Source organism: Otolemur garnettii, unplaced genomic scaffold (genome assembly GCF_000181295.1).
Source record: "Otolemur garnettii isolate 467f Iridium unplaced genomic scaffold, OtoGar3 scaffold00286, whole genome shotgun sequence".
Lineage (NCBI taxonomy): Eukaryota > Metazoa > Chordata > Mammalia > Primates > Galagidae > Otolemur > Otolemur garnettii.
The window spans coordinates 857,521-882,747 of NW_003852681.1; the positions used below are offsets into that span (position 1 = coordinate 857,521).

Genomic DNA, 25,227 nt, shown 5'->3' on the forward strand with positions numbered 1-25,227 from the left:
AACCCGCCACCTTAGGTGTACGTGGCTGGCGCCTTAGCTGGTTGAGCTATAGGCACCGAGCCAAAGAAAGTTTTGAAATAAGTTCAAGCAGGCCTTGCTGTGAGGGAATGGTACAGTTTGGTTCACAGCAGGGGTTTTTAACTTGCAAGTATCTTGGTGGATGGATGTATCTGTAAACCTCCTTAAAGTTGAACCAAATTGAAATTTTTTTTTTGAGACAGAGTCTCACTATGTCTCCCTCTGTAAAGTGCTGTGGCATCACAGCTCGCAGCAACCTCAAACTCTTGGGCTTAAGTGATTCTCTTGCCTCAACCTCCCAAGTAGCTGGGACTCCTACGCCCGGCTTTTTTTTGTTGTTGTAGCTGTCATTGTTGTTTAGCAGGCCTTGGCTGGGTTCGAACTCTCCGGCCTCAGTGTATGTGGCTGGCGCCCTACCTATCGAGCTACAGGCACCGAACCTGAATTGAAATTTTTTGTGTGTGCATTTTGGTAGTGGGGTGGGGAGAGAAAACCTATATTCTTAGGTGTTTCAAATTAAGATTCCCTAGGCTAATGCAAATGACTTAAGGTCTCAGTTCCTTAGCATAACCCTCATCCCCTTTTCACAAAAACCACCTGATAGGAATATGCTACCAGTGGTTGGAACTTGAATGTGATGCCAGTGTTGGAGCAGTCAGTACTGTGCCACATCAATGCTGATATCTCTGGCATGAAGGTTCCCTGGCTCTACGTGGGCATGGTCTTCTCTGCCTTTTGCTGGCATATTGAGGATCACTGGAGTTATTCTATTAACTATCTCCATTGGTGAGTGGGACCCTGAGGAGCCAGGGGGCAGTCAGGGTGGGCTGCCTGTATGACTAAGGTATAACCACTCTATATGTCCCCTTTCCTCTTGTGTAGGGGTGAGCCAAAGACCTGGTATGGGGTACCGTCACTTGCAGCAGAACATTTGGAAGAGGTAATGAAGAAGCTGACACCTGAGCTCTTTGATAGCCAGCCTGATCTCCTGCACCAACTTGTCACCCTCATGAATCCCAACACCCTCATGTCCCATGGTGTGCCGGTGAGTTCCCAGGAAACAGGAACAAGGTAGTTGGAATGATTTAGTGACATCCTATATAGTGGTAGTGGTTGTCATCTACCTCTACCCTTTTTTTATTCCTGTTCTATCTTAATTGAGCTGTAGGTTTGATTGCTCTAATAGAGACCCAAAATAATAGTGGTAAGGTACACAATGTGATGGTATACCCTCTGGGCTCTGTTTTTGAGGGTAATACCTTAGGGATGGCTTATTGTCATGTCCACATTCCACACAGGAAGAAGGAATAGGGGAAGGGCAGGGGTAGGTAAGTCTCCTTTTAAGGGCACATATCACTTCTATTCATCTTCTGTTAGTGAGAACTGGGTCACATGACCACATCTAGCTGTAAAGGAAACTGGGCCATTTAATTCTTATTCTGGATAGTCATTTATCACCTATAAATTGGAGGTCATGTTATTGTAAAAGGAGATAAGAATGAATATCAGGGTATAGCTAACAGTCTCTGCCATACTTTGTATACTGTTAATTCTTCCTGGAGTAATGGGCAGGTTTTTTATCTGGAGTCCTGGGTCATTCTTCTCTGTACTTCTCTCCTGCCTTACTGAACAAGGGTGTCCAACCTTTTTTCTGCCACGCATTGGAAGAATAAGAGTTGTCTTAGGCCATACCTTAAATACACAAACACTAGGGAAAGCTGATAAGCAAAACAAAAGGTCTGTGCTTAATTTTCGTGATATCATACAACACAGATAAGCAAAAAGAGTCCTCACTAAGTCAGCATGAAGCCTATGGGCCATAGGTTGGACGCCTCTGCTATAGACTGTTTTGCTAGGTATACAGCTTTGCTTAATATAAGGAACTTTATATTCCTGGGAATTTCTAGCATTGATTAGCTTCAGCCCCTTTTCTAGTGTGGATCTTACAACTTTCTGGTCAGCAGTCCTATGGAAACAGTAATTGGTAGATTTCCCCATCTCTGCTTTAAATCTTATTCTGTGCTACTCTTCCTGCTTACTCCTTTCTACCCCTTCTGGGCTTGGTCAAATCAAGACTTACTCTAATGAATGGAATAGTCAGTAGATAGTATACTATTTCTCTTTCAGATACCCTTGGACATCTGTATAGTAGGGCTTTGGACTAAGTGGTTCTCACCCAAATTTCTTCTTGCCTTCGCCTTGTTTTTCTGTACTGTATACTCTAATTTTTTAAAATTATACATTTTAGTGAAATTTAACCAAGGATCCAGGTATCTAGGGTATCGGACAGAGAGATGCATCCTACAGTTCAGGTAGTCTTTCTCCACTCAGGGGGGCTATCCTTTTCTTCCACCTCACCCCATTTAAGGATTTCTAGACTTGAAATGATCAAAGATCCTTCCACTTCTGCTTCATAAGTAGGTATTGGGTCTGACTTCTGACTTTACTCAGACTTCTCTTTTCCTGACCTATTGCACAGTATCAGTTCTTGTCTGTAATGCCTAGGAAAACTGTTAGAGTAGAAGATTCTCTTAAGGATTTGGGCAGCTAAGATGTGTGTGTGCACGCACATACACAGAGGGTGCCCCAAAAATGTATATCCATTTTAAGAAAGGAGAAAACTGTATTAAAATTATAGTATTTGATATACACCAGTAACAGAAGATGAATACAAGTCACATTTCAGCACCCTTTGTAATTGCAGAAGTCATACATAGACCTGAGTATTACAATTTTAAAATAGTTTTCTCCTTTCTTAAAATGTATATACGTTTTTGGGCACCATGTATGCATGTATATGTATATAGGTATGGTGGTCATGGAGCTGTTTGATTTTTTTTTTTTTTTTTGTGAGATAGAATCTCATTCTGTCATCCTGGGTAAAGTGCTGTGTCATAGTTCACAGCAACCTCAAACTCCTGGGCTTAAGTGATCCTCTTGCCTCAGCCTTCTGTGTATCTAGAACTATAGGCATGCACCACTATACCTGGCTAATTTTTCTATTTTTAGTAGAGAGGAGTCTCGCTTTTGCTCAGGGTCCTTACCTCTTTTTTAAAAAAACTTTATTATAGACTCTTAAACATGTGCCTTTTGCTTCCATCTCCACAGCATTTCTCCTGGTAATGGCTCACCAGCTTCCCTGGCCAGCTGCTACTTCATCACTCAGCCTTCTACCCTACCCTGTTCTTCCTGTAGGTAGTTCCCAGTATCTCCAGGCCCTTTGGACTTGGCAGTATCCCCTCAGTCTGAGGCATCTGTGGTTTTCATGTTCTCATGCTGGCAGCCTGTAGGTTAGCCAGCTGGAGCTCCCTCCAGAGCTATCTTTAGCCTCCTGTTCCCCCTCCTGCCTCCATCCTTCCCTTTTGGTGGGAGAAGTCCATTTCTTTTTATAGAGCTATAGTGTAAGTATTATTTCCATTAAAAAAGAAAGGCACCTCTTTCCCCCCAAAATGGGAACTAGATCATCCCTATTGCCTCCACCCTAAACATTTTGTTATGTTTCTAATCTGTTGTTTTTCTATGTAAAATTTTGACATAGCAATAATCAGTGTATGGTTTTAATAATCTCTTTTGTAATGTAAGTTTAATGGTCTAGAACTGCACTGTCCAATTTGGTAGCCACTAGCCATATGTGGCTATTGAGCACTTGAGATGTGGCTAGTCCTAACTGAAATGTGCTGAAAGTATAATATACATGTTGGATTTCAAGACTTAGCATGAAACAAAGAATGTCAAGTATCTCAATACTTTTGTATAGTAATTACACATTGAAATGATAAATTGTGGATCTTTTAAGTTAAATAAAATATATTGAAATTAATTTTACCTGTTTCTTTTTACTTTTTTAATGTGGCTACTAAAGAATTTTAAAGTACAGATTTGCCTACCATATTTCTTTTGGACAGCGCTGGTCTAGAATGATTTTTACTTCATTGCCTGAAATATTTATAATCACCATTTTTTAAAATAAAATAGCTTTATTTTAGTATGATTTACATACTGTAAAATGCACCCATTTGAAGTGCATGCACAATTCAGTAAATGTACAGAGTTGTGCTACCATCACCACAATCTAATTTTAGAACATTTTCATTACCTGAGAAAGATCATTTTTTTTACCTATTCGCAGTCATTCTCCATTCCAATCCTTGGTCTCAGGCAAAGGAAAGCATCTGCTTTCTGTCTCTATAGATTTGCCTTTTCTGGACAGCTTATAAAAATGAAATAGTATGTGGTTGCTTTTGTCTGGCCTCTCTCACTGAGCATGTTAAGACTAGGACCAGATCATTCAGTAACATGTAGTATGCTGGAGTTTATTTTGTGTGTAAGGCCACTGGTCAATATCCCAAAGGTAAATAAGCCAGTCTCTGCCTTTGGATATGCACAGTTAAGTGGAGGACAGAGAGGAGTAAACAAGTGGAATAAAGTATTAAACTACAAAAGTGAGTATCATGAAAGGATTTATAGAAGTGGTGATCCTTGAAACAGAAGGATAAGAGTTTGCCTGTCGGAGCTGTGGCTTTATCATATGGGTATGAGAATTCAATGAGGAGCTCTCTGCAGGGGCATGACATGGTCAGATTTGTATCTTTTGGATGATAGTTCTAGTGGTTAGTAATGGAGGCCAGTTCAATAATATAGGCAAGAAATGCCTTTAAATAGGGATAGATTTGAGAAGAAGAAAATGTGCTGGAGGTGGGAGCCTGATACATGGCCTGAACTGTATTAATGAATGGGAAAATTTAATATTTAACAATTTGATTTAATATTGTTAGGATGGTCATTTTCCCCCAATTAGACTACTGGCAGAGGAATCACTGGGTGTAGGAATATCCAACCTTTTGGCTTCTTTGTGCCATGTTAAAAGGAGGAGAGTTGCCTTGGGCTACACATTAAATACAGAAACACTGAGAGCTGATGAGCAAAAAAAAAAAAAAAAAAGGAGGGGGGTCTGTACCTAATTTTTGTGATATGGACCACCACAGTTAAGCAAAAAAAGTCCTCACATAATCCACATGCATCCCATGGGCTGCAGATTGGACACCCCTGGTTAGCTTGTTGATACTATACATTTGCAAATGTGCTTTCCAGAGAATAGAATTTATTGATTCCCTTACCAGTACTTTACCTAGTTCACTGTGTCTTTATCAGAATTTAATGTTTATCTTGAAAGTGTTTTGAGACTTCTTGATAAAGGTGACAAATTAAGCATACACGTGGCTACTTCCATTCTGTACTGAAACTCCACTGTAAATGACACAAAGGGATTTTTTTCAGGGTAAAAAAAAATCACAAAGATGGAGAAAATAAGAGGAGACAATGATAAAATTCTTCAAACTAGAAAACAGATGAATAAACTGAATCATAACCCAGTACTGGGAACATTTGAGAACCAACCTAATTTATACCTCAGAATGCCCTAAATGTGTAGTCAGTGGCACCAGGCACTCCAGGGGTAAAGATGAATGGGGTAAATAAAACTTAAGGATTTGTTCATGTCTGTATAAGAAGCCATGAGATTCCCCTCCTACACTGGGCTGCTGGAAGAAATGTGACCCTCATTCTAGTGAAAGACTAAAGATTTATTTTTGAAGAGGTTGAAACAGGAGTCTCTGGATCAAGATCTCCTAGGTAAAGTTGAGGATGGAGTTACAGTGAAGATAGGTCTTATCATTGTCTACATATTAGATGTTGAGCTTCCCACCCATCTTCTTCCATTTGGCTGTAAGAACACTGGCAGCTAGACCTTTTTTTTCTACAGACAACAGGAGTGTTTTCTCTGGGGAATATGAGGGGAAAGACCTAGAGTTTCCTGAACTAAGTGGCTCAGCTAGATCACCTTCTGGGGAAGTTCACAGTTGACAAGCTTCACCTATGTACTCAGCTTCCCTTCAGCTATTTTGCCTTTTCCTCTTAAGTATAAGCTGGCAGCACAGATAAACGGTCAATTAAGGAAACTCTAGAAGAAAAAATAGATCCAAATAAAGAAAAAGAAAGCAACTTGAAGAAACAAAGGCTAGGGACAGAGAAATGAACTTCAGAGCAAAAGGAAAAGAAACTTACTGGTATCTTCAGATAAAGCACATATGAGGTTGGACAATTAAGTTCGAGAACTCATCCTAGAAAAAAGGGCTACATCATTGCTGAATATCACTATGATCACCTTTGAAATACTCCCCTTGGGAGACTGTGCACTGTTGCCAGCTCCTAGTCCACCCTTCAAAACAGTTTTGGAACTCAAAACTGGCCGTCAGAGCTGTTGGTGTACAAGGTCTGACAATTAAGTTCTCAAACTCATCCTATAAAAAATGCTATCTGCCTCATTGCTGAATATCCCTATTGTCACCTTTAAAGTACTTCCCTTGGCCATCTGGTGACTGTACTGATATTCAGCAGTGAGATATATAGCACTTCCAGGATGAGTTTGTTAATGTAACTGTCTAACCTCATATGCTACACATATTAAAGAAGAGCAGGATGTTATTTTAAAAAAAAAAAAAAATATATATATATATATATTAAGACTGGCTGGGTACAGTGGTTCACGCCTGTGATCTTAGTGCTGTGGGAGGACAAGGTGGATGGATTGCCTGAGTTCAGGAGTTCTAAATCAGCCTGAGCAAGAGCAAGACCCCATCTCTAAAAATAGGCAGGCATTGTGGCAGGCACCTGTAGTCCCAGCTACTTGGGAGGCTCAGGCAAGAGGATCACTTGAGCCCAAGAGTTTGAGGTTGCTGTGAGCCATGATGCTACCCAGGGTGACAAAATGAGACTCTGTCTCAAAAATATATATACTAAGACTATTAAAGAGCATACTAAGATCATAGTGAATTCTTGGAGATTAAAATTATGGTAGCAAAAATGAAAAACTGAAAACAGAGCTTAGAAGATAAATAGTTGAGGAACTCTCTCAGAAGATAAAAAGATAGAGATGGTAAAAGGTAGAAAATAGAGAATTTATCTAGGAGGTTCAATATTAAATAGGAGTTATAAAAAGAGAGAATAAATGAAAACTGAAAGGGTGAAATCATCAGTGAAAATCATTCAAGAAAATTTCTATTACTGAAGAATAATTTCCAGAATCGAAGGGCCTACCTGAGCTGAGTACAGTGGCTCACACCTATAATCCTAGCACTTTGGTAGGTCGAGGCAGGTGGATTCCTTGAGCTCAGGAGTTAGAGACCAGCCTGAACAAGACCTCTTCTCTACTAAAAATAGAAAAACTAGCCAGGCGTCATGGCAGGCACCTATAATTCCAGCTACTTGGGAGGCTGAGGCAGAAGGATTTCTTGAGCCCAAGAATTTGAGGTTGCTATGAGCTATAGCCATGGCACTCTACCAGAGTAAGAGTCTGTCTTATAAAAAAAAAACAAACAAGGCGCAGGGGGGAGGCTACTCAGTACATGAATGAAAATAAATCCACCAAAATATATCTTAGAAATTTCCATATCAAACACTGGAACCAGAAGAATCCTATAAGCTTCTTGAGAGATAAATAGATTTAATTCAAAATATTAGAAATCAGAATGACTTCCAACTTTTTTTTTTTCATAATATGGAACACTTCACGAATTTGCGTGTCATCCTTGCGCAGGAGCCATGCTAATCTTCTCTGTATCGTTCCAGTTTTAGTATATGTGCTGCTGAAGCAAGCACCCAACTTTTCAATAACACTGAAGAGTAGAGCAGTGCCCACAAAAATGATTTTCATCTTAGACTTCTATATGCAGTCAAGTGTGAGAATAAGAATAGAGACGTTTAGCTGGGTGCAGTGGCTCACTTTTGTAATTCTAGCACTCTGGGAGGCTGAGGCAGGTGGATTGCCTGAGCAAGAATGATACCCCGTGTCTTTAAAAAAAAAAAAAAGAAAAGTGGCTGGGATTGTAGCAGGTGCCTGTAGTCCCAGTTACTTGGGAGGCTGAAACAAGAGGATCACTTGAGCCCAAGAGTTTGAGGTTGCTGTGAGCTATGATGCCACAGCACTTTACCAAAGGCGACAGAGTGAGACTCTGTCTCACCAGCCGCCCCCCCCAAAAAAACCCCCAAAAAGAATAGAGGCCGCTTGCAGTCGCTCATGCCTGTAATCCTAGCACTCTGGGAGGCCGAGGCGGGAAGATCACCTGAGCTCTTGCGTTCAAGACCAGCCTGAGCTAGAGCAAGACCCTGTCTCTAAAAATAGCCGGGCGTTCTGGTGTGTGCCTATAGTCCCAGCTACTCAGAGGCTAAGGCAAGGGAATCATTTTAGCCCAACAGTTTGAGGTTGAGGTTGCTGTGAGCTATGACGCCATAGTACTCTACTGAGGGTGACAAAACAACAAAAAGGAGACATTTTAAAAAGTTCTTCCCACTATGTCTCAAGCTATTGGAGGAGATACCAGAGCAGACCAAAGGAATAAACCCAAGAAAGAGGAAGACATTGGATCTAGGACACTGGAGTTCTGTCGCAGGAGAGTGATAATATAGGGAGGACAGCTGATCCAGATCAGAAGGCTGCCTGAGAGACTATTACAGAAAGGTGAAAATTGATAGGGAAGGAGATTTGGACTTTTGTCAGAAAGTTAGGGATACATGCATAAAAATCTAAATAATTTGAGAAGTGGGCCATTTTTAACATAGTCTGTCTAGAAGCATGTTATTTAAGGTTTATTAAGGTCAATACCAAAATAATCAGAAAAGGTGAAAGTATTGGCTCTGGGAAGGGAGAGCCAGTACTTGATTTTAAACAAATCTTAGGGAACCATTTGATTCTTAAAACTGCATATATGACTAGTGAAAATAAATATTAATGAAAAGTGATATTTATAATTTTTATAAAAGTTATTAAGGAAGTTGGAATATTTTCATATGTGCCTTTTTGTCTCTCAGATCTTCATCATCTGTCAGTACAGATCAAAGCTTGAAGGCAGAGAGAGACCAATGGTCTTTCCTTTCAAAGTTGGCAGGTCTAGGATTCTATTGTCAGACTGTGCTCTCTGATACTCTCGTTTGCGTCCTTAAGGACCCTATGCTTAGGTCAAGTCTGCAGCGCAGCCTAGAAGACCTTTAATCTCAGTGGCCTTGGTCTTTCTTCCTTAGGTTGTGCGCACAAACCAGTGTGCAGGAGAATTTGTCATCACCTTCCCCCGTGCTTACCACAGTGGCTTTAACCAAGGGTACAACTTTGCTGAGGCTGTCAACTTTTGCACTGCTGACTGGGTGAGTCTGGAGTATGGTGGGCTGATAGGGAGAAGCAGGAGGGTTGTAAAGAAGGTGAGGTATCATCTCCTCCATGCTTGGCTACACTCAACCTTGAACCTATCCACAGCTGCCAGCCGGGCGCCAGTGCATTGAGCACTACCGCCGGCTCCGAAGATACTGTGTCTTCTCCCATGAGGAGCTCATTTGCAAGATGGCTGCCTGCCCAGAGAAGCTAGACCTGAACCTGGCAGCAGCTGTGCATAAGGAGATGTTTATCATGGTGCAGGAGGAGCGGCGTCTGCGAAAGGCCCTGTTGGAGAAGGTGGGTGGTAAGAGTACCCTGGGTCAGGTACCCTAGCCTGGTGGACATGGGAAGCAAGGGTGGCATCAGCAGGAGAAAATGTATCCTCTGTGCTTGGAGTGTAGTGAAAAGTACTAAAAGCATCTGAATTGGAAACTACATTTCATTCCCTGGTATAACATTTACCAGCAACCCTGGATAAATCAGTTTACTTTGTTGTCAATTTCCCTATCTGAAAAATGGGATTGTGATAATGCTTTTTCTTTTGGATAGTGGAGTAGATTAAAGATAATGTTTATTTAATAACTGATCCATAGCAGGTGCTGGTATAACATATTCATCATTATTAAAATGACCTAACAAAGTAGACCAGCGTATAAAACCCTCACTGCTGATTTACAGGGTAACCTTATCAAGTTACTTAATTTCTCTTAGTCTCACTTTCATACTCTAAATTAGAAATAAATATCTAACTTGCAAGATAGTTGTAAAACTCTAGTAAGGTAATTACCTTTGCAGTGTAGCAGCTGCTGTTATTGATAATATTAATACATGTACATGAAGAAACTAATTGAAATGTGGGACATTTCTTAGGAAATGCCATTTTATTACATTCAGATGATTCAGTAACTCAAACTAGGGCAATAATATTACCAAATAGAAGATGGCACTACTTTAACAAATTTCTCATAACCGTGTCTCAGTTGTGTGTGTAGCTAAGTGGAAACTGCTTCAGAGCTATAAAGTTCGCTCATATAGTTTCAGTCACCTTCTTTAAGCTCCACACTTGCCTGGTCAGGGAAGACTTAGAGTCTTCCATGAGATTACAAAGGACTGCTGGTCCTGAAGGATCCCTTGCTGCCTGTTAGAGGTAGTATTTTATTTTAATGCTCATTTATACCTTTCCTGTGAGCATTGGCTATAGAAAGAATTATAGCTACAGTTGTGTTGGAAGTCTGGGGCCTTTCAGTTGTGGTGTTAGTTGAATAACTAGGCTTTTCCAGACATCATTTTCTCTCTCTGGTGCCGTTAAATGATGGCCCTCAGCTTGCCTGTGCTAAGCCATGGAAAGGAGCCAAAGCAAAGTGGAAAGAACAGACCGTCTTATCCTCCCATTCAGAGTTCTTTTATACTTGGCCCTTGCCTCAGAGAAGGTTCTGGAAATTCTAGTCTTAGAATCCTGTAAGAGATTGTGGGTGTGTGTTTGAGTACTTTTCTGGAGAGAGGACTCATAATTTGCATCCAATTCTCCATCCATGATCCAAAAAACGTAAGGACTTTCTCTTTAGAATATTCTCTGGATTTGGAGTGACAATTGATTGCAGTCACATCACTTTGGCAAATTACTGACATTCTCTCAGACTTAGTTTCTTTCTTAGTAAAATGAGATAGGCCAGTGAAATATGTATTCTCATCTGAAAATTAGAGCTGATAACAGTAAACATTTGTTGAGCACTTGATCTAAGTCCTAAAACACTTGTCTAAGTCTTTAGTTGCTTTATATCTGTTAATCCTCATAACAACACAACAGGGATAGTAGGGTTATCTGAGCAATAGATGAAGTCATTGGCTTAGGTTTGGAAGCCATATTTTTTGGAGAAAAATTTGTATCTTTAAACCCTGGACACAAGCACATATAATTGAATTTGTATAGATTATATAAGTATATGCAGTGTCTTCTGACTGCTCAACAGCCTGGAAGCCAATATTGTTCCCCAGGACACACACTCCATACCAATTAGGCCCATCCATTGGCCTCTCCCACACATTCCACCTCCCGGGTGCTTTGGTTCATCACTTTCCTCACCTCTCACCCATAAGACCCTTTTCTGCTGATTTGAATCTTACTTGATTCTTCTTCTATAAAATTCTCCACCTCAACCTCCCAAACCCCATGACTTTCAGCATAGATTTGAGTCTAAAGTAGGACTCTGTGGTGGCTAGAGGATCCTGCTACCCTGTTCTGAGTTGGTATAACACTTGTGGGTTGAATGCCCCCAGGGCATCACAGAGGCTGAGCGAGAGGCTTTTGAGCTGCTCCCAGATGATGAGCGCCAGTGCATCAAGTGCAAGACCACATGTTTCCTGTCAGCCTTGGCCTGCTATGACTGCCCAGATGGCCTTGTCTGCCTTTCCCACATCAATGACCTCTGCAAGTGCTCCAGTAGCCGGCAGTACCTAAGGTGAGCATAGGCCTACCTGGAGGAAGTAGGGCGACAAGGAGTATGCAGAGTGGGCCAGATGTGCTCTCCCATGCCCTATTCCTCCAGGTATCGGTATACCTTGGATGAGCTCCCTGCTATGCTGCATAAGCTGAAGGTGCGGGCTGAGTCCTTTGACACTTGGGCCAACAAAGTGCGAATGGCCCTGGAGGTGGAGGATGGGCGGAAGCGCAGTGAGTGATGGGGGGATGGAGGAACTCCACAGGCAAGTTCCATTCCCTTTTCTTCTGTACCTCTGACCCCTTCCTCTGCCTTTACTCTTACATTGCCTACTCCTTGCTGCCCTAATTCACCCTTTAGGCCTTGAAGAGCTGAGGGCACTAGAATCTGAGGCCCGTGAGCGGAGATTTCCTAACAGTGAGCTGCTGCAGCGTCTGAAAAACTGCCTGAACGAGGCAGAGGCTTGTGTGTCCCGAGCTCTGGGACTGGTCAGCGGCCAGGAAGCTGGGTATGGCAGCGTGAGGTGTTGGGGCACGGATAGCCTGTTGAGGATCCAGCACCTAGGAAAAATACTACATGGGGTGGACTCTGAATACCATTTGGCAGACTGGACATCAGCAGGAAGCTGCGAAGCACTGCAGTGTGAGATGGCCTGGGAGGTGTTGGGGAGAGCAAGGAGAGCAGGCAACTTAGAATGGAGAGGAGAACCTCCATGATGAGAAAGCCAGAAGTGTTTGTTTTTATTAGTACATGAAGAAGATTTGAGTGATAGACTGAGAGATTTTGTGAGCAGGAAGGAGTTGTGGAAGTTTAGAGGCAAGAATAGGACACAGATGTGTAAACTTTAGCACTACTGTAGAACTTTAGAGTTTACAGTAGTAGATGGATTGAAAAGTCCAGTTTGTTACCATTCATTAGTTTCTTAGCTCCCGCCCTCCAAAATATTTCCCCATCTAAGAGGCTTTCCCTCATTATATGAACATGCTTATATTTTAAAACCTTTCCTATAACCTGGGCAATTGGGGGAACTCTGAGGTATGCAAGATCAAGGTGCATAGGTGTGATGAGAAAAGGTGATGGGTCTTAGCATAGAGATGGAGGGAGGGAACTGGGTTTGGACCTGAAACCCCACATGTGAAACTCCATAGTCCCCACAGGGTGGCTGATCTACAGATGACCCTGGCTGAGCTCCGGGCCTTTCTGGACCAAATGAACAACCTGCCTTGTGCCATGCACCAGATTGGGGATGTCAAGGTGAGATGGAGTGGGCTTGGAGTGCTGCTAAGGGATCAGGGGGATTGGGGACTTGAGCAACAGGTGGGCTACTCTTGGCACTCTTCAAAAGCTTCAAGTATTTGGGCAAGATAGGATGCATATGTGTAAAAAGAGCCAGGGGCATGAGGCAAGGGTCTAATGATTGCCTCTTAGAAGTGGCATTTGAAGGGCAGGTCACAAGGGTATGGAGTATAGGATACCAGCGTCAAGGGAAAGTTTCCTGGAGGGTGTGGAGGAGAAGGAGGCAACAAGAGTGCTTGTTGGGCATGGAAAGTTGAGTGAAATCCACGAAGGTGGAGGAGAAGTGGAACAGAGAGGGCAGCCAACCCTGGTGTGAACTTCAAAAGTTCGTGCAAGGGTTCAGCATAGCATAGCATTGTTTTAGGGCTGAGGGTTTGTTGGTGCTCTGAGAGCAGAATCCTCTAGAGAGTTAAATAAAGCACCATTTTCTGACCAACTACTAGGACTGGGACCTAGGAATCTACATTTTTAACAAATTCCCCAGGGCATTCTAATGAGTAGTCAGTGTTAGGAACTACTATTGTAGGGCTTAGAAAAAGAGAGCCTAACCTATGTGAGGCTTCCTTTTCCTAAAACCTTGGAGGGTAAGAAGGTAGGTAGGTGAGGGTATCTGATGGTAGTACTCCTAAGTGGGCTCAGCTGAAGAATGTTCTTCATCCTGTATCCTGGTAGGGTATTCTGGAACAGGTGGAAGCCTACCAGGCTGAGGCTCGTGAGGCCCTGGCCTCACTGCCCTCCAGTCCAGGGCTACTGCAGTCCCTGTTGGAGAGGGGACGGCAGCTGGGGGTGGAGGTACCTGAGGCCCAGCAGCTCCAACGGCAGGTGGAACAGGCACGATGGCTGGATGAGGTGAAACGCACACTGGCCCCCTCAGCCCGAAGGGGCACCCTGGCTGTCATGCGGGGACTATTGGTTGCGGGTGCCAGTGTAGCCCCTAGCCCTGCTGTGGATAAGGCCCGGGCTGAGCTACAGGAGCTGCTGACCATTGCTGAGCGCTGGGAGGAGAAAGCCCACCTTTGCCTCGAGGCCAGGTAGGTCCAGCTCCTTCTACTCCCTGCCCTACTCTAACCTTCAGAGTATAGTGAAGAATCTGAAAATGATTCCCATGGATGGGCTTGGGACATTTCTCTGTTGGTGTGTTGATCGTCCTCTCCTCTCTTGTTCCCTAGCTTGTCCTTTTTTTTTTTTTTAACTCCATATACACAGAGGCAGAAATAGGCTCCGGAAGAAACAGAAATAGACAACAGAGGTATATAGAGCACCCCTACAGACTGCACATGCATAGAAGCACAATCAGTAGGTAGATGGACAGATAGAAGTTGGTAGAAAGACACCACACACAGGGCAGTGTGACAGACTGCAGCAGCAGATTACACACAGGTCATGTGTGTAGGCATGGCCAGCAGGCCAACAGACTGGAAGACAAGCAGAGGCTCAAGAGTTATGGCAGAAGGATGAAGTTGGGTATGTGCAGCCTATGGAAAGCAGGGACTGGCAGCCACCCATAGGCAGAGTATAAGCAAGTAGATCCAAGTGGCAGCCGGAATAACAGATGCCCAAGGGGTCCATGCAGGTTATTTCTGGTGATAAGGCTGGGCTCTGGTCAGGCAGACCACACCAAACAGAATTGTCTTTTTTCCCTATCTTAGGCAGAAGCATCCACCAGCCACACTCGAGGCCATAATCCATGAAGCAGAAAACATCCCTGTTCACCTGCCCAACATCCAGGCTCTTAAGGAGGCTCTTGCTAAAGCTCGGGCCTGGATTGCTGATGTAGATGAGATCCAAGTGAGGACCTTGTCACCTACCCCCTATCTTCCAACACAGGCTGGAAAAAGATGTGCTGGGTTCCTGGCTTGGGTTGGCTAGAGAAAGAAAGGGGGTAAAGCACATAGTGGGGAGGTAAATGTGCTTGGTGAGCAGTGTGAGAGGAGGAGTTGCATGGTTGACCTGAAGGAAGAGAGGGTGCTGATTAGGATGAGAATGGTGGGCCAGGGAGACAGATGGTGTGGGAGTGGAGCAGGGAAGGGGCATGGAGAAAACGAAAAGAAGAAAACTGCAACAATATAACTGGGTGGTGGTCTTGGATACTTGGGGCTGAGGCAGTGAATGCAGGCATTGTGGGAGAGCCAGGTAGATAGATGTTCCTTAGGATGATACCTGTTTTTTCTTTCTCAAGACTATAAGTTTAATCCATCTTTTCAGCTCAGAGCCACGTATAGAGTACTTACTTAGTAGTCAGTAGACATTGGCAAGTTGAACTGAGCTTTCTTTCACCTTTGTGCCTAGAATGGTGACCACTACCCCTGCTTGGATGACTTGGAGGGCCTGGTGGCTGTGGGCCGAGACTTACCTGTGGGGCTGGAGGAACTGAGACAGCTAGAGTTGCAGGTACTGACAGCACACTCCTGGCGGGAGAAGGCCTCCAAGACCTTCCTCAAGAAGAATTCTTGCTACACACTGCTGGAGGTGAGGTCTGGGACCTTGACCCACAGCCTGTCTTGTGCCTGGGCTGGCTGCTGTAAGATAGCTCATATGAGAATGTGGGTTTGAGGGGAACTCCAAGGAGTGTGAAAGGTAGGAGAAAGTCATTCCCCCTCTGTCTGCCTGCCTCAGGTGCTCTGCCCATGTGCAGACGCTGGCTCAGACAGCACCAAGCGCAGCCGGTGGATGGAGAAGGAGCTGGGGTTGTACAAATCTGACACAGAGCTGCTGGGGCTGTCTGCACAGGACCTCAGGGACCCAGGCTCTGTGGTAAGGAGCTTAGACACAGATGGGGAGAAGAGTTTGGCAATAATAGTGTCTGAGCTGGGTGATCATGGGCAGACTGCTTGCTTCCTGAGCTTCAGTTCTGTTTTGGGAGCGTGGTGTTAAGGGGGCTAGAGAAGGGAAGGGATAGGCTATTGATCTACTCTCCTCTCCTGGGCATGGCAGATCGTGGCCTTCAAGGAGGGGGAACAGAAGGAGAAGGAAGGTATACTGCAGCTGCGTAGCACCAACTCAGCCAAGCCCAGTCCACTGGCATCATCAACCACAGCCTCCTCTGCGATCTCTATCTGTGTGTGCGGTCAGGTGCTAGCTGGGGTGGGAGCTCTACAGTGCGACCTGTGTCAGGACTGGTTCCATGGGCGGTGTGTGTCGGTGCCCCGCCTGCTCAGCTCTCAGAGGTCCAGTCCCACCACATCCCCACTGCTGGCCTGGTGGGAATGGGACACCAAATTCCTGTGTCCACTGTGTATGCGCTCACGGCGTCCACGCTTGGAGACAATCCTAGCACTGCTGGTAGCCCTGCAGAAACTGCCTGTGCGACTGCCCGAGGGCGAGGCCCTGCAGTGCCTCACAGAGAGGGCCATCAGCTGGCAAGGCCGTGCCAGACAGGCTCTGGCCTCTGAGGATGTGACTGCTCTGTTGGGACGGCTGGCTGAGCTCCGCCATCGGCTACAGACTGAACCCAGGCCTGAGGAACCTTCTATCTACCCTTTAGCCCCTGCCACTGACCCTCTCAGAGAAGGCAGTGGCAAAGATATGTCTAAGGTGAGCTGCTCAGCCCAGCTTTTGGCCTCAAGTTCCCTTCTTCTATCCCCTAGCCCTATTTAGGCTTGGCCCTGTCCCTGTTCCCCAGTTTTCAGCCTCCTTTGGCCCAGCTTACTTGCCCTATTCCACATCTGCTCAGATCCTCCTTAAGATTGCTCCCTGCTGGTGGCTTGTGTCTGCCATCCTCTAAGAGGTGGAGGGTTCCAAGTTTAGGGCTGGGTGAGGGAAAATAGGGCCTGGTTCTTTGGTTAGTTACCTTGCTCTTCTTGGCAGGTCCAGGGCTTGCTGGAAAATGGCGATAGTATGACCAGTCCTGAGAAGGTAGCCCCAGAGGAGGGCTCAGGTAAGAGAGGTAGGTCTAGGTGTGATGTGGATAGGCTATTTACTGCACCAGAGTGATCCGTAAGACCAAAGGCAGCCTCTAATCCAGCTTATCCCTATCCACCCCCTAGATCTGGAGCTTCTGTCCTCATTGTTGCCACAATTGAGTGGCCCTGTATTGGAGCTGCCTGAGGCAACCCGGGCCCCCCTGGAGGAGCTCATGATGGAGGGTGACCTGCTTGAGGTAACCCTGGATGAGAATCACAGCATCTGGCAGCTGCTGCAGGCTGGACAGTCTCCAGACCTGGAGAGAATTCACACACTTCTGGAGGTGAGGAGAGGGGTCACAGGCCGGGCCAGGAGGTCAGGCTAAATAGGGAGCTGAGGTCTGACCACTGGCCCACAACCTGTCTTTCTGCCTATCTGTGATCACAGCTGGAGAAGGCAGAGCGCCATGGGAGTCGGGCACGGGGCCGGGCCCTGGAGAGGCGGCGGCGGCGGAAGGTGGATCGGGGTGGGGAGGGCGATGACCCAGCCCGAGAGGAGCTAGAGCCAAAGAGGGTACGGAGCTCAGGGCCAGAGGCCGAGGAGGCCCAGGAGGAGGAGGAGCTGGAGGAGGAGACTGGGGGTGAGGGGCCCCCTGTACCCTTCCCTACCACTGGTAGCCCCAGCACCCAGGAAAACCAGAATGGCTTGGAACCAGCACTAGGAGCCACTTCAGACCCCTTGGCCCCTTTTTCCACTCTGACTCCCCAGCTTCATCTGCCCTGCCCACAGCAGCCACCTCAGCAACAGTTGTGACAGAGGCTGAGCCTAGCACAGACCCTGAAAGAGACCCCCTCGGCCTCAAGGATCCTCTTTCTGACCATCAAGACTGCTTCTTGGGAGGTCGGCAGGTAGGGGGGATGGCCACCCTCCAACCTGCCCACCCCTGAGTCCCTTGACTTTTATATTCTGACTCCATGGTATTTGTTCAGACCTCAGCTCCTGGGGGCTGGCCCCTGGAGTCCCCTCTCCCTGGTAGCTTCTAACCAGCATTCCCAGACACCTGAAGCAGATAGGCAAATGGATGGGCAGAGGGTAGCTGGGGTTGGGCCAGCACCATTCCAGAGACAAGGCCAGTGCATATGCAAACTGGGGAAATCTCCTCTCCCTTCTCTTCCCAGTTCTGGCCCTGGCCAGGCCATGCTACACTAACCCCCCTACCCCACTCTCCTCCCTTCATTTCCTTCCTCCGTTCCCCCTTCTCCCTTCCCCTGACTGTTCCACCCAGGAGGAGGAAACTTCACATAGCTGGGCTCAACAGTTTTTTATTTTAAAAAGAATTTGGCTGGGGAGCTAAACAGGGCTCCCTGTGATCTGAAGAAAGCTTTTGGTGCTTATCCTCACTACCACCTCAATCTTCCCTCCCTGTCCTCTCCTGTCTCCTTTCCTCCTCCTGGGTTCATGTTGTAATAAAAGAAGATTGTTGGTGTGTAATTAATTTGTTCAAAAGAAAAAAGCAAAACAAGAAACTTGGTTCCAACTGAAGCCTATTTTAATTTTATTTTATTATTTTCCTCTTATTAGAAATAAAACCCTTAGAAACATTTTTTGGAAACATGTTTCTGAAGTGCATTTCTCTTCGAAGGGGAGAACAGTGCTTCCATCACCTGTCAGTGGAGCAGCTACAGTGCTGGCGGAAGCACTAGGGCTGAAGCCAGGGAGCTCTGGCTTCTGAAACCAAGTTCTGCCACCTTCTCCTTAACCTTGGGCAAGACATCCTGATGTCCTCTGACTCCACCCCCAAGCAGTTTCCCCCAAAGCCAAACAGGTGGGCTCTGGCACCCCCATCTAAACTGCACCACAGCCTCCCCCAGCTTTGTGCCCTCTAATCTACCCTCCTAGTTCCCAAAGGGATTTTTAAAAATAGCTTTATTGAGGTATAATTTACATACCACAGAATTAACCTGGTTTGTGTGTATAATTCAGTGATTCAGAGGGTTGTTTCTAAAGTGTAGATCTGATTGTGTCAACAACTGCTTAAAACCTCCCATGATGCTTCACTGTCCTTAAAATCAAGATTATATATAGACTCTCATTCTTTCTAGAATGCTTTCCTATATAACCCATATGCCACACTCAAGAACCCTTCCCTGATTTTTGTCTGCAGGTTCTTTCTGCCCCTGATGACTGGGGACTAAAGCTCAGATGTTTGGTCATTTGCAACCCCTGAGTTCACTTTTTTTCAGACAGCTTATTGAGATGATTCATATGTCATACAGTTTACCAACTTAAATTGTACAATTCAATGGCTTTTAGTATATTGGAGTTGTACAACCATAACTGCAAAAAAAAAAATTTAGAACATTTTAATTGCCCCCAAAAGAAATTCCACATCCCTTAGATATCCCTACCCCACCTCCCCCCATTTGCCTCTTCTGGATATTTTATATAAATGGTATCGTATAATATGTGATCCTTTGTGTCTGGTTTCTTTTACTTACCATAAATTGTTTCAAGCTCATTAATGGTCCCATAGTAATTGGGAAGATGTCCCTTCTGTGCCCCAAATTCTTAAGATAAGGATGCTAGACTAAAGCAGGGACTGTCACCAGCGATTATTTATATGTCTTTGTGGGTGTTTGCATGCATGTGTTTTTCTGGCAAAAAGACTAACCAGCATGTATCAGACTCATAAAGGGATCCTTGACCTTCCAAAGGCTAAGAACCATTCTTTGTGGTCCGGAGTGTTCTGTGTTGGGAGTGTGCCCACATGAGGATACAGAAGAGGAAGCAAGCAAGAGCATGGTGGCCCTGCTAAGCCAGCCACCTTTCCATCATTCCTGGTTCCTCAAGGCTTTCCCTCCTCTCAAGGGTCTGCATAGAGGCTAAAGGCTAGATCCTGCTCCCTAGTCCAAGAGCCTAGTATTAGCACACCACTGCCACTCTGCTCTTCCTCATCTGAAAGATCAGTGGTTCATTTTGTCAATCAAGATTTTCAGTTGATAGGAACCTAATGATGAATGATGAAGGAGCATCTGGCTCAGCCCTGCTTCATCCAGTCTTCTAGTTGAGACACGGCTGTAAAAGGAAGGAGAGGCAGAGGCCAGCAGACAACCTTGTCTTGGGTTCAGTTTGACCCCAGGTTCCAATCCAGGGAAAAAAGGCTGCCCTTTTGTCTGCCCAACTCTAGAATTGACCGTGAAAAGAAGGTTAGAAGAAATGACAGAAGAGACACGTGTGATAGCTGGGACAGGGGAAGGAAAGGGCTCAATGGTGGCACTTCACCACCCCCTACTCTGAGGGAGTCAGCCATGAGAAGTGGCCAGATAGAGGAAGAGATAACTACAACCTACAGCAACTCCCAGGCTAGAGAACTGCTTGGCCAAAGGGTGGAGGTCCTTTAAGGTATGGGCCCATCCCTTGTCAGTTTTTTTTTTTTTTTTTTTGAGACAGTTTCAAGCTGTCGCCCTGGGTAGAGTGCTGTGGTGTCACAGCTCACAGCACCTCAAACTCTTGGGCTTAAGTGATTCTCTTGCCTCAGTCTCCCAAGTAGCTGGGACTACAGGTGTCTGCCACAACGCCTGGCTACTTTTTGTTGTTGCAGTCGTTTTAGCTGGCCCAGGCGGGGTTCGAACCCACCAGCCTCGGTGTATGTGGCTGGTGCCCTACCCACTGAGCTACAGGCACCACGCCCTTGCCAGTTTTTATATAGCGTTTCCCATCTTAGTACCTCCCTGCCCCAAACCTCTCACACACATTCTGCACCCTTCACAGTGGACATGCATCCTGTGAATTCTGCAGAAGTCCTAGCCATCATTCTACAAGATCCAGATCAAATCTAATCTCTTCCAGAGAGTTTTCTTTAGTTCTAGATTTATTCCTTCTCATGCCCCTAGAAAGGGAGGAATGAGTGGTTCAGGGGGCCCTCAGATGAAGGGATGTAGAGAATGAAGTTAGGAAAGCAGAGGGTATCTTCTCACCTCTAAGTCTCACTTTCTACTGAAGAGACACCACCTTGCTGTTACATCCTCTGAAATGTTGCCACATGCTTCAGGATTGTTCCTGAGTCTGTAGGTGAAAAGAAGATGGGAAGAGACATTACTTCTACTGAGGATGATACTCAAACTTTTCCTTCAAACCAAACTGACCTAATCCTCCCCTCCTTAGTACCTCCATTATGTCTGAAACACCTGGATTGATGGGTCTCCTCCATCCCCAAGCTCTCCATTCCAGGAGTTTCTGGAGGGAAGGCAAAGCCCAGGCCTGAGTCCTTTGTCTCCAGGGGCCCACAGCATCTGGACTTAGAAGGAGGGAGAGAGGAGCAGTAGTAGGAGCCCCACACTGCACGTGAGCTCCCTTCTATATGCATGACATTAAGTTCATTGGTACAGGGTACCACCCCATGGAAGGGAGGCCAGGGGTCTGAGGTCATAGTCAATAGGGCCCTGAAGGAGCAGACATTAACTGCTTCCTAGAAGACCTGATATGGTGATGGGAGAAGAGGGGTTAGGAGGCAGAGAGACAGGATCCCTGACACTGGAGCACTTGTCATTTAGGAAAGGGAAAGGAGTATCCCCTCCTGCAGCCAAGCCTTATGAGATAAAAAGTCCCTGACAGACACACAGGAAACAGATGCCTAGAATAGGCGTGGTCCAGGCATGTCAGCCTGGCAGAGCTGGTATTTTCACCAAGTCTCTGTGCACCTAAGACCTGTGTTGGACAGAAGAGGTGCAAAGTAATCAGCCTGCCAGGAAATACTTCATACTGGGGGCTCCATGTTGATCTCTGCTGTTGGTAGGTTGGGAACTCAGCTGTGCTATAGCCAGATTGGCCTTGGTAGGTAGAAGTTCATATTGCTTAGGTTGTGCATAACCATACCTGTCTGTGTTCATTATGTATTGCTGCCTCACAAGTTACCTCATCAATTTAGGGGCCTAAGACATTTATCTCATGGTTCCTGTAGTTTAGGAATCTAGGTACAACTTAGCTGAGTTTCTACTTCTGGGTCTTTCTCAGCCTGTAGTCAAAGTGTCAGCTGGGGCTACAGTGATCTCTCTAGGCCCTACTGGGAAAGGATCTGCTTTCAAACTCATGTGGCTGTTGGCAGAATTCAGTTTTGTGGGATTGTTTTGTTCAGGAATCCATTGGGTCAAGAAAAAGCAGACAAGATAGAGGTAAACTGGCATCCACAGAACAGGATACCTACGTATCTACCTGATTAAGAGCCTCCACAGTTGGCAGTGTGGATGTGGGAGGAGAAAAAGTGGATTCTCCACAGTGGATTCTCTTTGATGTTTACTTATGTGGGACAGGAATACTCTCACATTCTGTGCCCATTCCAAGAGGGACATCCATATGCCTCTTCCTCAGACCTTACCAACAAAATTTTGATCCTGTTCTTTTCAAGTGCCTGACCATGTAGCCAAATCATTAGCAACTCAAGAATTGGTGGAGATCTATCTATACTTCTGAACATCTCTGTGACCAGTTTTCCTACTAGGAGAATTTCCCTTTGAGATCAATCCTAAGTGGGGCTGTAACACTATAGCTAGCCATGTCCAGCAGGTACTGGCATATCATGCAGAACCATCTGTAAACCAGCTTGAATATTGTTATCTCTTAGTCACATGAGGCCCCAGTTGTGGGTGAGAAAGGAGCAGGTGTACCTCCTCAGGCAGCTTATTTCTGTCTTCTAGACCTGATTGTATAAACCTAGTCTATTTGGTGGTAGAGTGCTGGTGCACACAGATAACTTCATGGCTTAATGGAAGAGTTAACACACAGCTCATGGTACAGCTCAGCTTGCACAGATCACTTGGAGTCCTATGCTCAGGCATTCATAAAATAGATCCATTTTTCCATTTTTATTTTTCTATGCTTCAGGGACTCCTATTATCACAATATTGTCACTTCCAATTTTATCCTTCATTTCCTTAGTCTTAAAAAATACTCTTTTGGAACTCTGACTACTGCAGCCAAATATTCTTTTGGATGCTCTCTGTGTAACTGAGGAATCAAGAAATGTGAGGGGGGGTGCGGAGCCAAGATGGTGGACTGCAGCCAGCTTTATACAGAAACTCCCGTCCAGAAGGAGGCCAAAAGGACAGAAGTTTAGCAAAATAGCTGATGGTTTGGAGCAGAGCCAAGAGAGAAGATTGAAGAGCGCACTTCAACCTTCCTGAGGCGAGCTGCGACCCCAAAAATACAACCAAAAGGTACAAAATCCACCACCAAGGGGACGGGAGTCCCCTCCCCCACAACAAGGGCTCACAGTTTACTCCATGCAAACAAGTGAGCAGAGTTCAAACTTCCTCCCCCTCTATCCCATGGGAGAGACCCCCTAAAAACTGGACCTCCTACCCCTGCTGGCGTGCCACGGCACCCTCCGGCCAAGCATAAAACTGTAAAACTGTATAAATCTGTATATATTCTCCACCTGCAACATTGAACTCTGAGGAGTCCCCACCCACTCACTCCGAGGTTTGGAGGTACGGAGTCCAGATTCTTGGGCATCTCTTTGAGAGAAGTGGAGGGGAAAGGGCTGGTGCTGTTCTGTGCTGACTGTGGTGCGGGCATGAGGAGAGGAGAATCAGCTCAGGGGACGCCAGTGCAACAACAGTACCATCCTAAGCAGCAGGCTGACGCTATTCCAGCCCATCCCTTTGGGCAAGCAGAGGTTCCAGACAACAGCCACAGGCAGGGTGCACATAACTTTCTTGGGTGTGGCACCAGACCTCAGGGGGTTAATGCAGCTGAGACAAAAGCAGTGGGTGGGCAGAGGCTAGAATTGACACCTGAGTGTAAAGCTGAATGCAAACTCTGATTTACAGAGAAATCTAGCCGGACAGAAGCCTAATTTAAACACGCAAGGGCCCCCTGCCGAACTCAGATTTCTGGCTGATTTTGCCAGGTAAACCCCGGGAGCAGTGGCCTATTGGAGTGAATAGGGTCACAGACCTGGGGGACTATGAATGACTGGGTGTAAGGTGGGGAAGGAGGTATTAACCTTCCCAGACTAACCCAGTTGCTGAGTGGGTCCTTTTGCCCTCACGGAGTGGGGCGGGTCCCAAAACTGCTTGCTAGAGTTGCACGCCTCACGGGCAGCAGGCTCCTGCTGTGGGCAGGCCCAGAACTGCTCGCTAGTGCCGCAGGCGTCCTGCAGGCAGAGGCGGAGGAATCCTCCATTCTAGGTAGACCCAAAACAGCTTGCGAGAGACACACACACCCCACGGGGGCCAGGGGAGGAGTTCCCCGTTCCAGGCTCCCAAGCTGGGTGGGCCTAGAACTGCTTGCTAGAGCCACACTCGCCCTGCAGGTGGTGATGGAAGGGTCTACCACACTTGGAGGGCCCAGAACTGTTTGCTAGAGCCACATATGTCCCTCGGACAGAGGTCCTCCAGATGTCCCTCCAGGCTCCTGGACTGGGAGGGCACAGATCGGCTTACTAGCACTGCACGCATCCAACGGGCGTCAGTGAAGTAGCCCCCCCTTCCCCCCAGCTACTCTGATGGGGCTGAACTAGGACTGATCTGGTCGATCATGTACCCTGCGCTACCACTGCCATTCCCCTACTCCCTGGCTGCTCCAGGGTGCTGAACTAGGACTGATTGGGCCACTACAGTTCCCCTGTTCCACCGGTTGCCCCAGAGGGGCTAAACTAGGACTGATCTGGCTGCTGCCAGTTTCCTGCCCTCTGGTCGCCCAGCAGGCTGAACGAGGTCTAATCCAGCCACGCACACTCCTGTGCAGCTGCTGCTGATCCACTGCACCCTGGCTGCCCCAGCACCCGAGAATTGGGCAACCAGAAGAAGCCATCAACTGAAGGCCTCCAAACAAGGTAAACTTAGCATGCGGCGGAACCAGCAGAAAAATCTGGGAACTCAAATAACCAGAGTAGATCAACTCCTCCAAGGGAAAAAGGGGAAGACACAATTGAAGACCCCATCCACAAGCAAATGGCTGCAATGTCAGAAATAGAGTTCAGAATGTGGATAGCAAATAAGATTAACAGACTGGAAGAAAGGAAGGAATTAGGAGCTCAAGAAATTATTCAAAAGATGACTCAACTCAACGATTTCAAAGATAAAATGATCAAAGATTTTGAAACACTGATACAAGAGGTTGCAGCCCTCAAGGATCTGAAAGACACAGTGGAATCCCTCTGAAACAGAGGGGAACAGGCAGAAGAAAGGATCTCTGATACTGAAGACAAAGTTTTTGAAGAAGCCCAGGAGTGCAAAGATCAAAAGAAATGGAGAGCAAAAACAGACCTCACTCTCAGAGAATTCTCGGACAATTCGAAGAAAACTAATATTCGCCTTATAGGAATCCCAGAAAGTGATGAAGTTGCTTCACAAAACACAGAGGCTCTTCTTCATGAAATTATGAAAGAGAACTTTCCAGACATGCCAAGAGATTCTGAAATTCAGATAG

General features: G+C 46.0%; 1 protein-coding gene and 1 non-coding gene across 12 annotated transcripts in view; one reads left to right on the forward strand and one right to left on the reverse strand.

The window, feature by feature from the left end:
- The window catches only part of KDM5C (lysine demethylase 5C), a 34,204-nt gene extending 14,950 nt beyond the window's left edge, over positions 1–19,254 (forward strand). For 2 of the 11 annotated variants that reach the window (XM_003803223.2, XM_012813643.1), the window contains exons 11-26: positions 623–804; positions 901–1,063; positions 9,094–9,213; positions 9,323–9,517; positions 11,498–11,679; positions 11,767–11,891; positions 12,019–12,166; positions 12,807–12,912; positions 13,627–13,985; positions 14,604–14,742; positions 15,244–15,423; positions 15,571–15,708; positions 15,889–16,488; positions 16,762–16,840; positions 16,941–17,140; positions 17,245–18,334. In XM_003803223.2, coding sequence (XP_003803271.1) covers positions 623–804; positions 901–1,063; positions 9,094–9,213; positions 9,323–9,517; positions 11,498–11,679; positions 11,767–11,891; positions 12,019–12,166; positions 12,807–12,912; positions 13,627–13,985; positions 14,604–14,742; positions 15,244–15,423; positions 15,571–15,708; positions 15,889–16,488; positions 16,762–16,840; positions 16,941–17,140; positions 17,245–17,610 — 3,282 coding nt within the window. In that variant the 3' untranslated portion in view covers positions 17,611–18,334. Of the gene's footprint in view, positions 1–622; positions 805–900; positions 1,064–9,093; positions 9,214–9,322; positions 9,518–11,497; positions 11,680–11,766; positions 11,892–12,018; positions 12,167–12,806; positions 12,913–13,626; positions 13,986–14,603; positions 14,743–15,243; positions 15,424–15,570; positions 15,709–15,888; positions 16,489–16,761; positions 16,841–16,940; positions 17,141–17,244; positions 18,335–18,378 lie in introns of those variants that run through there. The other 9 variants (XM_023508878.1, XM_023508881.1, XM_023508882.1 and 6 more) reach the window with 7 other exon arrangements.
- On the reverse strand, positions 7,568–7,674 carry LOC111722599. The gene has a single exon (XR_002771349.1). It is a non-coding gene; the product is annotated as a U6 spliceosomal RNA (small nuclear RNA).
- Positions 19,255–25,227: the final 5,973 nt, after the last annotated feature.